The sequence below is a fragment of the Artemia sp. Qi Xiang Cuo genome, chromosome 4, assembly GCF_049724085.1.
Source record: "Artemia sp. Qi Xiang Cuo chromosome 4, ASM4972408v1, whole genome shotgun sequence".
In the NCBI taxonomy this organism is placed as follows: domain Eukaryota; kingdom Metazoa; phylum Arthropoda; class Branchiopoda; order Anostraca; family Artemiidae; genus Artemia; species Artemia sp. Qi Xiang Cuo.
The window spans coordinates 78,590,875-78,607,116 of record NC_142797.1 but is presented as its reverse complement, the minus strand read 5'-3'; the positions used below and the strand labels follow the sequence as shown (position 1 = coordinate 78,607,116).

The 16,242-nt window shown below is 36.5% G+C and overlaps 1 protein-coding gene across 1 annotated transcript in view; it reads right to left on the bottom strand.

Annotated features, from left to right (window-relative positions):
- Trap1 (TNF receptor associated protein 1) overlaps positions 1-16,242 on the bottom strand; it is a 42,584-nt gene that overhangs the window by 15,020 nt on the left and 11,322 nt on the right. The window contains exons 4-6 of the mRNA XM_089088548.1: positions 8,147-8,313; positions 6,094-6,277; positions 1,542-1,704 (exon numbers count right to left, since the gene is read on the bottom strand). Of these exons, the coding sequence (XP_088944674.1) occupies positions 1,542-1,704; positions 6,094-6,277; positions 8,147-8,313 (514 nt within the window). The remainder of the gene's footprint in view (positions 1-1,541; positions 1,705-6,093; positions 6,278-8,146; positions 8,314-16,242) is intronic.

The following is a 16,242-nucleotide window of genomic DNA, read 5'->3' as shown; positions in this document are numbered from 1 at the left end:
TCAAGACATATTAATTAGATTTTAGACTATGCTGAACAAAATGGCTATCTCAAAATTTCGATTGGGTGACTTCGGGAAAAAATGAGCGTGGGAGGGGGCCAAGTTGCCCTCCACTTTTTTGGTCACTTAAAAAGGGCACTAGAACTTTTAATTTCCGTTCGAATTAGTCCTCTCAAGATATTCTAGGACTACTTGATCAATACGATCACCCCTGGAAAAAAAACGAAAAAAAAAACCAAATAAACACGCATCCGTGATCTTTCTTCTGGCAAAAAATACAAAATTCCACATTTTTGCAAGTAGGAGCTTGAAACCTCTACAGTAGAGTTCTCTGATACGCTGAATCTGATATTTTGATTTTCATTAGAGTTCTATAGATTTTAGGGGGTGTTTCCTTCTTTTTTCGGATACGAGGTACATTTTCTCAGGCGTGGAACTTATGATGGGTTGGACTAAACTTGATGAAACTTACATATCTGAAATCAGCATTAAAATCTGATTCTTTTAATGTATCTATTGGTATCAAAATTCCGTCTTTTAGAGTTTCGGTTACGATTGAGTCGGGTCGCTCCTTACTTACGCTTCGTTACCACGAACTGTTTGATACACTGGAGAGGGGGCGGGGGGTTAAAAGTACAGAGCAAACCATAAATATAGCGGGAGAAAACAAAACTGTATTTACTTTTATAATAGACAAATGGGGACAATATTAAAACTTATCAGATGCAAAGAATTACCAGGACTGCTTTACGAATGCAAAGAACAGTATGAGCAAAACCCGAGGGAAAAAAAACTGAAAAGTAAAAACTGCAAAATAACCCAACGAAAATAACCCGAAAATGAAAAGTAGAAAATAGCGCAACAGCCCGATGAAAATAACCCGAAAATAAAAAGTAAAAAATAGTAAAACAGTCCGATGAAAAGAAAACGAAAATCAAAAGTAAAATAACTCGATGAAAAAACCCAAAAATGAAAAGTAAAAAATTGTAAAATAACCTGAGGAAAATAACCCAAAAATGTAAAAAATAGTAGAAAATACCAAATATTGAAAACTAAATATGGCATCGACTCTCCATCAAAATGGACGTTTCAATATATGATACTACAAACAATATAAACAATAACTTCCTGATTGAGAAAACTACCTCCACAAATATAGGCAAACTAAGCACGAATATGTGGACAGAGTGTGTAGCTTTTTCTTTTATGTGAGAAATTAGAATATTCTCAGCCTAACTTGCAACCGCTAATCGGTGCGCCTGTCTACTAGACGGATGGGTCGTTCAACTGAAGGCACGAAATGAGAAAAAGATATAATTCATTTGTTGCGTATCAATAAAAAACATAAGGATAGGCCTAGTAATTATATGTAGGCACCTGAAGAGGGAGGTAATTATATGCAGGCACTCCTCCAGAGGGAGGAGTGGCGTTAAATTACAGTGTGGATCTTATTTATAGCAGGTAAAATAAAACTGTGTTTAGCTTTACCACAAAAATAAAATGGGAACAGCATTAAAATTCGTCACAGGCTTGGGCCTTACCAGGTTTGCTTTCAGGGATATATAACAGAGCACGGACATTGATTGGCGCATCTGTCTTGTAGTGAAGTGTAAAACGAGGCCGGTCAAATGAATTAGCGACAAATCTATAGAAATCCGTGTGCATCTCATCTGTGACCTCTTTGGGGTCCATCAGCCAAACAGCCTAAAAACCAAAAAAGAAAATAATGCTATGTCAGTTATTATAACAGGTGTACTTCCGATCACTGGAACTATAACCGCACACTGGAAACTATAGGCCTTATGATTCATGATCGTATAAATCCAGGGATACCAATTTACGAGATCGTAGGGGGAGGGGCATTTTCGTTTGTCAATTTTTGCTGAAGGTACAAAAAAAAATATTTCTTAAAAATCCAGGGGAGGAAATTTTGTTTTTTAGATTTTTTCAATGAAAATACCAAAAAAGGTTATGGAGGGTCCGTTGTCCTTCCCCTGCCTTCCACTAATTGATGCCACTGTATAAATCGTGCGGCAATGAAAACCATGCCTCATGCCATCGGGATAACTATTATAACAAGAAACACGTTACAAAGTAGTCTAATACTGATAGCTATTTATCTAACAATAAATTTTTCTTCATTCGACCATTAACCAATAGGTGGCCTTCAGCCAATTTTTGCCAGATGAATTCCAAAAACTTTGAATTTTTTATTTTGCAAGAAACATTGTTACAAAGTAATCACCTTTTTTACCATAGTTTTTTTTTAAATAGGTATTTTTTTTTAATCACGGTGTCATACATAGGTGTGCGACTTTTATAATCTATGGTATCTATGGTGACACCAGTTTAAAAGCAGTAATTCACTAACGTTACGCACCAATAGTTGGTTTTCCACCAATTTGTACCAGCGTATTTGGGGATGACCTGCTTCTCGTTTGGGCCTAGATGGCTGAACGAAAAGGACGATCTTTGGCAATCTTTCATCCTTTATCCGCAGTACGTGTTCTAAAACAAACTCTAATACGGTGTTTTTCATACAGCACGATTTCATTTACAGCCCTTTTTCAAAGGACATCAAAATAAAAACATTTTTTTGCCCTCTGGACCCGTCTTAGGTCTATTTCATACCTGAAAAGTAAAACTTTCCTAGATTTTTATAAGGCCAGCACCACGTCTTGGTCAGTGTTGCCATGTTCAACCATTGAAATAAATAAGCAAAGTTATTAGTTAAATTTGACAACGCTTTTTGTCCGTAAAAAAAATTCAACACTATCATTCTGTTGATTCCCAAACACAGCTAAACCTTCAAAGAAAATCTTTATTCTCTTAACTACTTTGGCTATTTTTCAACGTATATTAATTATTACTCACGTTTCTTTTTTAATTTGGCACCTGTTATTACCAAAAACTACATAACTACATATGGAGGTTATTTTCTTAAAAAATTCAATTCTCGATTTTCTCCTAATTTTCTAAGATATAAAGGATTGTGAAGGTTTCCAGTCAACCAATTCAAAAACTCAGATTCCATTTTCCCAATCTTGATTAACGGTTGAATAAGCCAGTGTTGCTTAAGTTTCAAACCTATTACCCTGGCTTCACAAAGCTGTTCACAGATCCACAAAGGTGCATCCTAGGTTCACAGAAGCAGCCAATATGCCCAATCGTTCATATCAAATCGGCTTATTCTGTTCGTGAAAACAGAAACGATAGGCTAAAACCATGCAAAATAAATGCAACCTAAAACATGGAATTGGATAAACAAACTTTTTTTTTTTTAAATCGAAATAATTCAGCAACAATTGAACTGTTTGATGCATGGTGCAGGGAAACGCATGAAACCTGACAGGAACAGCAAAAATCGAAAGAAAAAGAAGTATTATGTGCGAGCCTAGGGTTACGCCTTCACATCCAAGTATAGTTAGACTTACACGTCTAGACACGTGTCTAAACAGTAATTTTTCAATATCAGTCACCAATATCGATATCACTTCCCGGTGCATGGCTGAAAGAAATAAACAGCGAAACATCCGGTTCTATTCAGTTCGCTCGACTTTCGATGAAAAATCTTTTTGGGACAAAACACACAGAAGAAAAAGCCAGTCTAAGGTCATGCTCAAAGGAGGTAGGGGGAGAGGAGGGGGAGAGGATCTCCAGAATTATTCTGTCCAAATTTTTGAAAGTGCATAAATTGCTTTAACTTTATTGATTCTAACAAGAGTGCAATTTTCAAGTATTTTTACATTTAGTAGCATTTGTCCACCTCCAAATTACAAGTTTAGAAACGTACTTAAGAACTATAAAACATTGTTAGTCTTAGAAACTACATATGATGAAATTTCCCAAAGTGTACCTACTGCTTTAGCGTCATTTCTTCTACAAAAAAAGAGCAATTTGCAAGTTTTGTATTATAAATTTTAGCAGCAATCAACCCACCCTCAAAGTGCAATTTTGGGGGGGGAGTATAAATCTGAGAAACTTCCTTAGAAACAAATAGACACTGAGAAACATCAAACCTCACATTAGAATCACATGTTATTTAAAAGAAAAAAATAAAAAGGTAAAAATGAAAGGCCCTGTTTTCATTATTTGAATTACATCTTGAATCGTCACGTCTACTTGTCAAAAATACAAAAAAAGAAAATTTTAGGGTAATTTGTTTTCGATTTTACAGGGGGTGCAGGAAAGGTCCCTCAGAACAATATAACAGATTTTTCAAAAACCTTAACATGCAAAGAAAAAACTACGGGGCTAGAGTGTCGAAGTAGAAAACCAAAAAACCCGTATGATACAAGTCATTCTACATTTATATCTCTATCTGAGAAATTTCTTGATAAAAACTATGGATCAGAGAAACGAGTTCAAATATACTGTGTGCAGTGAGAAGGCACATAAGGAACATTAGGCCTTTATTGTATTGGAAACCACGGTTGCCACCAGATATTGACGCAGAAATGGTGCTGCACCACTTTATTGGAGTGGAAAGCCTCGCTGGCGCCAAATATTGTAATGGAATGCCTCGCGGTTACCACTATGTAACGTAGAGTATGTTATATAGAGTATGTTATATATTAATAGAGTATGTTAGAACCCTTTCTACAGTATACTCTGCTCCAGGGTGTGATAACGTGATCGAACGGTCAAACTTCCAAACTCAAGGCCAAGGGTGCACCCAACCTGGGTCACCAATAACATCTCTAGCTATCTCTTAGGGGGGGGGGGGTAAACGGACCCCCTTGTCGAAATAATAAATTACGGTATATCTCGTAAACTCTTTTCCTACCCTGTGTAGGTTCCTGGAAATAATAGTCTACACGGCTGTAGAAAATAGCTTACTTGTATTCTTCCAAAAGGGCACAAAACACATACATCTACTGTGAAAAAAAAACAGACTCTCTAAACGGGGTCTCAAATGCAGACTAAAAACAAAAACACTACTTCTGTACAAACGCTCTTTCTGTAGGGATGGACCTTAGAATTGCCCCAACCAATCAGCTAAACAAAAGTTCAAATCCCTGGCTTCTTTTGAATAATATTATCTTTCAATGGCCCAGACCCGGAAGAAAAAAATGGCATTTAACTTGAAAGCTTACTTATTGCAAAAGAATCTAGCATAGCAACGAGAGTTTAACTTGTGATTGAAAATTATACTATAGGTGAATCTAAGCAAATGTAATTACGGAAAAGAAAACAGATCATTTATCTGAAAAAAAAGAACAAGGGGTGGAACCCCAACAACCTTATATTAAACTCATATAAATAGTCATATAAAATATATAGATATTCAAATAAAATATCTGAATAAATATATAAATATTTATATAGTCATAAAAATAGTTACATAATAGTTATATAAATCATATAAAGTCATAGGTCAGTTTCAGAAACCACTTAATGGTCTGAATATGCTTAAAAAAAACCTACAGAACTAGAAGTTCCCCATAGGGGGTGGGGGTTCTTAAGCCAGTTTCAGAGACCTCTTAATGGTCTGAATATATTTTAAAAACCTACAGAACCAGAGATACCCCATGGGGGGGCGGGGGTTCTTAAGCCAGCTTTAGAAACCTCTTAATGGTCTGGATATGCTAAAAAGAAAATTACAGAACTAGAGGTTTAGATCAGAATTTAGAAACTATATATGATACATATTAGACATATGAAAATTATCAAGTTTCATTCAAAGTTTTGGATTCAATACTTTCGGTTATTTAAGTTTATTCCTTCTTTACCGTATGGAAAGAAGCACCGTATGGAAATTTCCCAGGGGGATAAGGGCAAGTGTTACCGGAGCTTTCTTTTTACCAAGATTCTATGAGATTGCTTTTCATTTTCCTTTCTTCTTGTTTCCCGTAGGGGCCGTTGCTTCCTCCCCCCCCCCCCCATTATCCCCCTGTCTGCATCGATGCTACAAATAACTACGCAAGGGGAGGGACAGGAGAGAAGACTCCTTTCCCCTCTGAGATTGGTCCATAGGATCCCACTCCCCGTTTAACAGAAAAATTATAGCCTCAAAACATAAATTTGCGTCTTTTCTTTCCCCTCCCCCTTGCATATGCATGAATCTACAATTAGAAAAAATTTTCAATTTACCTGAACAGTGTTTGCTTGATTACCATTAACAAAAATTGGACTTCCTACAAAGTTGCTGTATCTTTTGATCACTTCTTTAACACGATCATCTTTGGAAAACTCAGCAGCATCTGATTTGAGGTGGATTACGATTTTGGTTCCTGGTTGAACCCCTTCTGCTTCTTGAATTTCATATGTTCCAGATCTTGAAAAAAAAAAGATTCGCTGTTTTCCAATTTGTTTCAGTTTTGCATTCCTGTTTTTATATATTTTTTTTCTCGTTTTTTTTTATTTCCAACAGTTTTTACACACCTGTTTTCTTTCTTCTATTTCCCATATTGTTTTTTTCTCATCGTTTTTTCCTATTTCCCAAAGTTTTTGTACATTTGGTTTTCTCTTTTTTTCATTCCTCACATCATTTTTTCATCATTTTCTCATCATTTTTTTTCTATTTTCCACAATTTTCGCACATTTGATTTTCATGTTTTTTTTATTCCCCACATCATTTTTTTCCATCGTTTTTTTATTTCCTACAGTTTTTGTACATCTGGTTTTCTTGTTGTTTTTTTTTTCTATTTCCCACATTGCTTTGTTTTTCATCGCTATTTCCCACAGTTTCTGTACATCTGGCTTTCTCGATTTTTTTTTATTCCCCACATCTTTTTTTTCATCTTTTTTTATTTCCCACAGTTTTTGTACATCTGGTTTTCTCTATTTTTCAATGTTGAACTGGAGACGGCTTAGCAGATGTTTTTGCCAAAACATATGTTCTTTCCCTATTTTGCCGACTAAACATCAGAGAGTGGTTCCTAGGTAAAAGGGGCCTAGGAGGGAGATTGAAATTAGGAAGCCACCATGCTACCCTAAAACATATACACAATATACACCATAATAACACATATACTATATATAGCATAACATATACACAATAACATAATAACATAACGTATACACCATAAACCACCATAAAACATAGAAAATATGATGTTCATTTTATACAGACCATATAATTAATCGAGTTCAACATAGTTCCTATTCGGCGCCGGCTCGATATAGGCGGCCATTAAGACAAAAAGTAAAGTTTATTTATTTTACGTTTATTTCATTCTTATTTTCGTTCTTTTTTATTTATTTTTTTTCTATTTTTTATAATTATTATTTCCTATTAGTGTTACTATTGCAATGAATACGGCTTAAAAAAGGACTTTACCAAAAATTTGCATTTTTTCTATTTTGATCACTGGCTGTAAACACTGTCCTCTTTTTTGTGTCTAGTAGTCCCAGAAATTACTTATTAAACAAGTTATCAAAGATAAACCTGAAAAATAATTTTTACAAGATGGAAGAGGAATGCGCCAAGTCATTCCCACTAGAATCCATCTAATACCTTTCCTCCCCCTTTTTTCTGAAAAATAATTGAGATTTTTTTTTAATAAACAGGCATTCTGAGCAACCAAACTCAAACCCTCGGAAATTCACCTGATTTCCTAAGGATTTTTCGTTGACCCGCGCAGATACAAGGCAGGAGTCCAATTTTTTCAAAAATATGGAAAAAATATCTGATAAAATAAACACTATTGAAAAAAAAGACACACTTCTTAACCATAGAAAACAAACCAGGAAAGGCCATTTGATCCCTAAAGATTTATAAAAATCACCCACAAATATAAGGCAGAAATCTAAAGAACAAAAATTCGAAAAATTAATAGTACTATTCTAAAAATAGAACAAACTTTCTTAAATCATTAAATATTGAAAATTCAAAGGATCCCTTAAGATTTTTAACACCTCGCCCATAGAAATAAGAAAGAAACAGCATTTTTCCAAAAAAAAAAAAATGGAAAAAAAGCAACTCTTTAAAAAAATAAAAACGCTTTTCCAACCATCATACAGCAGCCAAAGAAATCCATTTGATTCAGTAAAAAACAGAAAGTGGTTTGATCCCTTGACTGTAATTATCACTTGAGAAATTGGCCAAAATATATCAGTTTTAATTACCCATCAGACGTCCATTTGAAGCCCTTTTATTTATTATTTTTTTTTATTTTTTATAATTATTATTGGATTTAATTACCCATCAGACGTCCATTTGAAGCCCTTTGAATCCGGCCTCGATGACCTTGAATATACATCTATACGATCAGCCACCATAAAAGCAGAATAAAAACCCACACCAAACTGACCAATAATATTAGAAACTCCTCCAGCATCTGGTTTGTCCTTTAATTGCTCGAGAAATGCCTGCAATACATGAGCTAATATTATAATGAAAATGTGCATAAGAAACACAACTGGTAAGCGTATTTGCGATGAGAAATAATCAGTTTTTTTCTTTTTGTTTTTGCTGAAAAAAAATCCTTAAATAGACTGAATCCGTCCTAGTTGGAGGAACTTTGTCACTTTGATCCCTTCCTTACCAATGTAAGCAATTTTAGATTAGATTAGCATTAGTGAATAGTTGAAACAGTATAACACACATGAAGGGTGAACTTGCTATATACTTGAGTAATGCTGTTAACAGGACTTATAGAGCGTTGGAACCCCCCACCCCCACCCCCAAAAAAATCATGCATAAATACGCAGTTTCTGGCAATTTCACGGCTACAAAAGACTTGAAACGCCTATCTATTGTTGATTCCCTCCCCCAAATCCAAGGCCGTCCGCAGTATTTTCTTCGGGGGGGGGGGGAGGTTACTCAAAGATTTTTTTCGGGGGGGGGGTACACAAAAAAACTTCAAAAACCTAAAAAACGTAAAAAAAATTTGTTTATATCTATTTTTGTTACGTTTTTACGAGTCAGACAAAAATTTCGGGGGAGGGAGGAGGGGGTCAAAACCCCCTACCCTCTCCCCCCTGGGTACGGCCTTGCTCAAATCAAATCCTTGGGTATAAGCGTCTCCGTTACATTCAAGATGAATATACCGCACCATTCTTCATTTTTTCTCGTTGATTGTAACTATCTTAAACTTGCGTACTTAGAAAACTAAACGAGTGTAAGATACGAAGACGGCTAAGAGACAAAAGGTCTCTGCAACAAATCCATAACATTGGGTGTTATGTCACCCATCCATTTTGTAAGCAGAGCTGTGGAGTCCGTGATAAGTTATAATCAACTCCAGACATTTTGAATATACAGACTCTGACTCCATTTAGCAAAATTTACAAAAACTCCGAGTACACAGCCCAGTTTTAAAGCTTCATTTAACTAGATTTTATAAGTTATAACCAACTCCGAATCGAGACATTTTCAGCATACCGACTCTAACTCCGATTCCATTCAGCAAAAATTTACTAAAACTATGACTCCACGACGCCAAATCCAGTCCTGTTTCAAAGTTTTGTTGATGTGACACATCTACAGAACCTCTTTTACCGAGGCCTGACAAGTATAAAGGCGTGAGACACTTGTTATTTGCATGATTTTTAGCAGCATTTCTTAAATTTTCCACCTTATTTGTCCATTCTTGGCACTGTTCCCGATCCAAACCGAGAGCCCCACCCCGAAACGAAATCCTACGCACGTACCAGGCTGAGCCCTTGTGAAGGGGAAACGGGGATTTACTCCTACTTAGTTACCTTTTATAATTGAAGTGCTATCTTCAAATAGAATAAAAAAATTTTTACTGAATTGGAAGATTTACTTTCTGAGCTTTTCGACAAACATACTCTCCTTACATATAATGTCTCTACCTTTAGCTTTTTTTTCTTTTTTTGCATCAATTTTTCTTGAACTACAATTTACTTTCCAATTTGTATTTAAGATAAAATTCCAATTGAGGGGCTTTTGGTAATCTTAGAAATTTCCCCCCCCTCGCTGAATGACGGTGTCATATATTTGTGTTAATTTAAAAAACTTTTCCACTGAATAAGTTTTCAAAGAAAAGTAAAGAGTTCTTTAAGCCAAAAATGGGCAAAAATAAAGTCAAATGATCTTCCAAGCGTAAAAGTAACACAAATCACTATCACCAATTAAATGAACTCAAATCGAATACAAATTATAGTAAATAGCCGAGTCAAATTCAAAACGAGCAAAAGTTAACATTACTAGGGCTGACATACCCCATGCCTTCTAAAGACCAGAACATAATTTAGGCTTTACTGTGAAAAAAAAAAAAAAAAAAAACATGGATTGTCAGTTTAATATACCTATAAACTCAAAACGAACAGAAATTATAATAAATAGCCGAGTCAAACTCAAAACGAGTAAAAATTGACATTACTAGGGCTGACAACCCCCATACCTTCTGAAGACAATAACATAACTTAGGCTTTACTTAAAAAAAAAAAAAAAAAAAAAAAATGACCATGGATTGTCAGTTTAACATATGTCAGTTTAAGATGTATCTCTTTATAAATATTTTCGTGAAGATTCATATATAAGTAGTTTTTTCTTTTTAATTTATTTGTGTTTTTTTTGGTTTTGTTATGTTTATGTTCTGTTTCTGTTTTGTTTTTTCCTTATGGCCCGATGGTTTTTTTTTGGAAATACATACATGCATACATACATACCTATACTGATATTTATTCCTTAAAATAAAAAAAGGGTAAAAGAGTGAGTAATTTTTTTTTTTTTACTTATTTAAGTAAAAAAAAGTGAAAACATTTAAACATGATTTGTTTTCAGTAAAGCGTAAATTATGTTCAGGTCTTGAAAAGGCATGGGGGTTATCAGCCTTACTAATGCTAATTTTTGTTCGTTTCGAGTTTGACTCGGCTATTTATTCTAATTTCTGTTCATTTTGAGTTTTATTTATTTATTGATAGTGATTTGTGGTAGTTTTACGCCTAGATGATTAATTTGACTTCATTTCTGCCCATTTTTGGCTTAATGGAGCTCTTTACTTTTCTTTGATTTGTGGAAAAAGTTTTTTTTAGATTAATCTCTGTTCGTTTTTTATTGACAGTCATTTTCATGAAAAAGAAATATTTTATATCTTTTTCGGTTTTTTTTTTCTATTAGAATCCATAGTTTGGCTTCCTATTTGTATGTTGGGAGAAAATTTTTCAAAACAATTTTTAATCCTGACACAAATAGTATTTTTCAATTTTATTTTATACCTCCTCAAGTTGACCTGAAAAAATAAAACTTAATATCATTCCCAAAAAAATTCTATCTATGCTCTTTGACAACCTAGATACACTAACAATCTATTTATTTAAAATGTAAGAGCAGAAGTAGTAACCCCGAAAGCTTCAACGTAATACCCCCAGTCGTTCTCGATATATTGCTGATTGGCAACCGCAAACACAGTGCTTTTTTACTTAGTTTTGAAGTAGCATTTAGTTATTCCTAAGTCAGCTTATTTGGAGAGCTTGAAGGACGGTAGACGTGATTCATGGCCAAATCAGGTCAAGAAAATACTGGACCTTCGTGGCCTTTCGGAGATGTGGAATGAAGGAAAAGGCCCTATGGGTGAAACCGTGCCAGTATAGAAGGAAGTCCAGCAAACCCTAACTGACCATGAAATCATAGAGTGGCAAGCTCATAAGGAACAATCTATGTCTTTTAGGTTTTACTCCCAAGCCAAAGACTGTTGGGGGGAGGAGGCTTATTTTAAATTTGGGTTGAATAAAGAGGATTTGAAGAATTTGTTGTTGGTAAAAGGGGATAGTAAGGATTTAGGTGAGAGAAGGAAATTTTTGGAAAAGTTTAGGCTGGCGAGTAGCCCTTATTTTTGCCCAATGTGTGGATGTGTGAATGAGAACTTATTTCATTTGTATCCGAGTGTGAAGAGCTGTCTGAGTTGCGGAATGAATGTCTTGGACGAGTGTTTGGGAGTGAATGCTGGTTAATTGAGCGGATGGCTGAGAGGAACGCATGTGCTATTAAACAGTTGTGTAAGTTTCTTCGTTTAGGGATTAAACATATGGAATCATGTTTGAGGGGATAGCTTGTTATGGTTTTTAGGATTTGAATTTTATTATGATTAGTGTTTTTTGGTTAAAATGTTGAACCTTGGTGTGTTTTTTTTGTCGTTTTGCTGTTCTTTTTTCTTTTTTTTGATTTTTATTATCTAAAGTTGTATTTTGTTTCTGAGCGTTGTTTGTAGACTGTATTATGTGTTGCTATGGCCCACAGGCTTTTTGTAATAAATCTTATCTTATCTCTTATAGCATAACGGGCCAATTGCATAATTGTGGGGGTATAACATGCCCAATATCCCTAAAGACATAGTTGCTGGAACGTTCTACTATGCTGAACAAAATAGTTGTCTCAAAATTTTGACTTGATGTATTTAGGAAATAAATCGACTTGAGAGACGGGCTGATTGCCCTCCAATCTCTTTTTACTCTTAGAAAGGACCCTAGAACTTTTAATTTTGAATCGAAGAGTGGCGCTGCCTATGATATTGCTTATATGCCTTTTTGGAAACCTGCATGTATACAGTTTTTTCGTTTAATTGAAACGCCCCTTAAACACTTCCTAGAAGTTTCACCTTTATACTCTTAGCTTCACTAGTTACAATAACTGTAGTTGTAGTATTAAAAGTATACACATAGTACCTTCTGGCTAGTTCAAAATACCCCACAACTTACTCTTAAAGACCGAACTTAATAATCTAAGTTGTTCTTGAGATATTGCTTTTTCACTTTTTTGAAAGTCCACATGCTCATAGTTTGTTTTTATTTAGTTCAACGTCCTCCTAAATATTTCTTATATTTGATTACTGAAGACACTGTTATATTTACTCTGTACTATTGGCTACAAAATGGCTATCTCACAATTTCGATCGAATGTGTTTGGAGAAAATAGGATATCAGGGAGGGGGAAGCTATTTTCTCTCCATCACGTTTGACTCTTAAGATGGAACTAGAACTATGCATTTCCTATCAAATGAGCCATCTCTAAAGTTCACAAGACCACCTCTTCATAAAAACCTTACATCCCCCAGGGCATAAATTAAAACCCTTACCCCTATACTCTGGGGGGATGTGTCAACCCTAAAGGCCGTGTTATGAGATTTTTTGACTATTTTTGAACAAATGGCTATCTCAAAATTTCTATCAGATACATTTGGGAAAAATTTGACGTGGGGGGGGGGGTATAGCTGACCTCCTATAAATTTGACTTAAAAATGGCTTTTCAACTTCATATTTCCAATCCAATGAGCCCCCTCCGAGGTATATACAACCACCGTTTCCATAAAAACCTTATATGCCCTCGGGGCATACCTTATAACCCTTTGCCCGGTTCTAGGCGAATACCCCCTCACCCCCCGGAAAATCCCCCCCCGCGGAAAATACTCCCCCGGAAAATACCCCCCCCCCCCCGCGCTAACCATCCGCAACAGACGTAGCAACAATATATTCATTTTCACATGGAGCCCCAATCTAGCCCATGTCCGCTGCTTCCATCATACAAGTCCTATTTTTGGGTTCTATAATTGTACCCTTATATTGTGCTTCTCTCCACCTACTCTCTCTCCAATCATCTTCCAAATAGTACCTATTCATTGGCACAGCTCAGCCCCGCAATCTGAGCAAATTTCAATTTTTCAAGTTTTGGATCATTTGCCTAGGACTCCGGGCAGGTGGGTGCCCCCAAAAATTGTCCCAAATTTCTCTCTCGCTCTAGCACTTGTTCACGGATGTCTAATGCGGTGAATGGTTAGACCGTTGCTCAGAGGGTAACCATGCGGCAAACACATACCAACAAAATTTTTTCATTTTCACTTGGAATCCCAATCTAGCCCATGTCCATCGCTTAGCATTCAAGCTTCTCTCTTCAGGATAGGCGGGTAGGGGGTGCCCGTCGTCTCCAGTCACTTTCCAAATATTATCTATTCATTCCCTCAGGTCATTCCAGCATTCTGAGCAAATTTCATTTTTCACTATTTTCAATTCATACTGACCCCCTCATATAAGGTTTGTGGATTATCATCAGGGGCTCAGGATACAAATTCTTAATTAATTAGGCTATTAGACAGAATTTGGACATTTTTTAGTGTTCAGTGTTCAGATTGGAGCGCTGGGGTCTGAAAGCCTGAATGCTAAGCGATGGACACGGGCTAGATTGGGACCCCGTGTGAAAATGAAAATATTGTTGGTATGTATGTAGCGCATGCATGGTTATCGCTAGGGAAACAGTCTAACCGTTCACGGCTTTAGGCATCTGTGAATAAGTTCTAAGGCGAAAGATGAATTAAGGACAATTTTTGGAGGCTCCCACCTGCCCATTTCCCTTCAACCAGCTGGACACTTGAAAAAAATAAGGAAATGTGCACTGATTTCGGTACTGGGATTTTTCTCATAATCTATACTCTATTGAACTTTACTATAGATGGTTTGTCTAAGTGAAAAATAGATCACTATAGCTGAGAACTTGAAGTACCAGTCCGCCCTAGAATCTCAGGAAACTGACCCAAAATATTTAAAAATATATGAGAAATTAAGATTTTCTCAGAATGTTGGGCTGAGCTTAGGCAGCGAATAGGTACTATTTGAAAGATAAAGATGGCTTTAAACGATTATTTGCCTGTTATTTCAAGCAAATTCATGGTCCTATGTCAATTCTAAATTCTTGGTCAACCTTCTTAAGACCATATGCGGGCGTGCCTTGTTTGCCTCTCATTACAGGCAATCTAACGGTATTATGTCAATTTTGAATTCTTGGTCAACATGCCTGAGACTCTAGGCAGGCATGCCTTTCCAAAAACTAACAAACAAGTATGTGTCCAATAAGAGAGTCATGCATACTCCCGCCATTTATCCATGCCCCAGCCATTTAAACATTTGCCTTTCAATTCCTTGGACTATCCGTCTTGGCTTTTCTCTTTCTACAATTAGCCATGTCTCCGCAGGAGGGTATTTTCCGGGGGGATATTTTCTGCAGGGGGTATTTTCCGTGGGGGGTATTTTCCACGGGGGGGGGGGGTATTTTCCTCGGGGGTATTATCCGCGAGGGGTATTTTCCGGGGGTATTCACCAGGGGGGGGGGGGTATTCACCAGGGGGGGGGGGGTATTCACCAGGGGGGGGGGTAGACGCCGGCCACCCCTTGCCCTGAGGACTGTGAGGGGGTTCTCATCCTCAAAGACATAATTTCCGGACTTTTAAACTACGTCAAACAAAATAACTATCTCGACATTTTGGCTGGAAGTTTTTGGGGAAATGATGGTCGGGGGGGGGGGGGGTATTTGCCTTCCTGTCACTTTGACTTTTAAAAAGAGCACTATAACTTCTGATTACCAATCCAATGAGCCGTCTTTGAAGTTTATCCGACCACCATTTCTATAAAAACCTTATATTCCGCCAGGGCGTAACTTACAACCCTTGCCCTGAGGGCTATATGGGGGGAGGGGGGTATCCTCAAAGACATAATTTCAGGATCTTTCAACTACACTGAACAAACTGGCTATCTCAAAAATTATGATTTAATGTGTTTTGGAAAATGATTGGGGTACGGGGGGGGGGTGGCTGGTTGATCTCCAATCACTTTTGACTGTTAAAAAGGCCAGTAGAACTTATGATTACCAATCAAATGAACCCTTTGTGAGGTTTATACGACCACCCTTTCTATAAAAAAAACCTTATATTCCCCAGGGCATAACTTACAACCCTTGCTCTGAGGTTTGGGGGAGGTCATTCTCAAAGCCATAGTTTCCGGACCGTTAAACTATGCTGAACAAAATGATCATCTCAAATTTTTGATTGGATGTGTTTGCGGAAGTGATTGACGTGGGAGAGGGGAGCTTGTTGCCCTCAAAGAGCCCTTTTTGAAGTTCCTATGACATTTCTTTCTATAAGAAGTGCCCTGGTCTAAAAAACAAAATAATATATTGTGCCTACGTCGCACTTTACTTAGGCAGCGCTTTCGCACTACTTATGATATTTTGTCTCGAGGTTTCAATTATACAGCACTGGAAGTGCGATTAGACCAGGTAAGTCCCCCCTAAAATCCAGCCTATGGGCACCCATGGCCGAAGATAGAGATATTTAGTTTCAATGGAACTTACATCATTATAAAGGGAGAATTTTCTATTCTGATTGAACAGAGAAGAATTTTCTTTTAAATTTTCATAATAATTTTTACCAAAATATCTTTGGGAGTTCCCTGTTGTTCTGTGAAGATTCACTAAAGTGCCCTTTATTTTTGAGACAGCCAGTCGACACTGAGACTCACAAAATGATTTGATGTGTTACCATTTCAAAAACCAAATATATTCTGAAA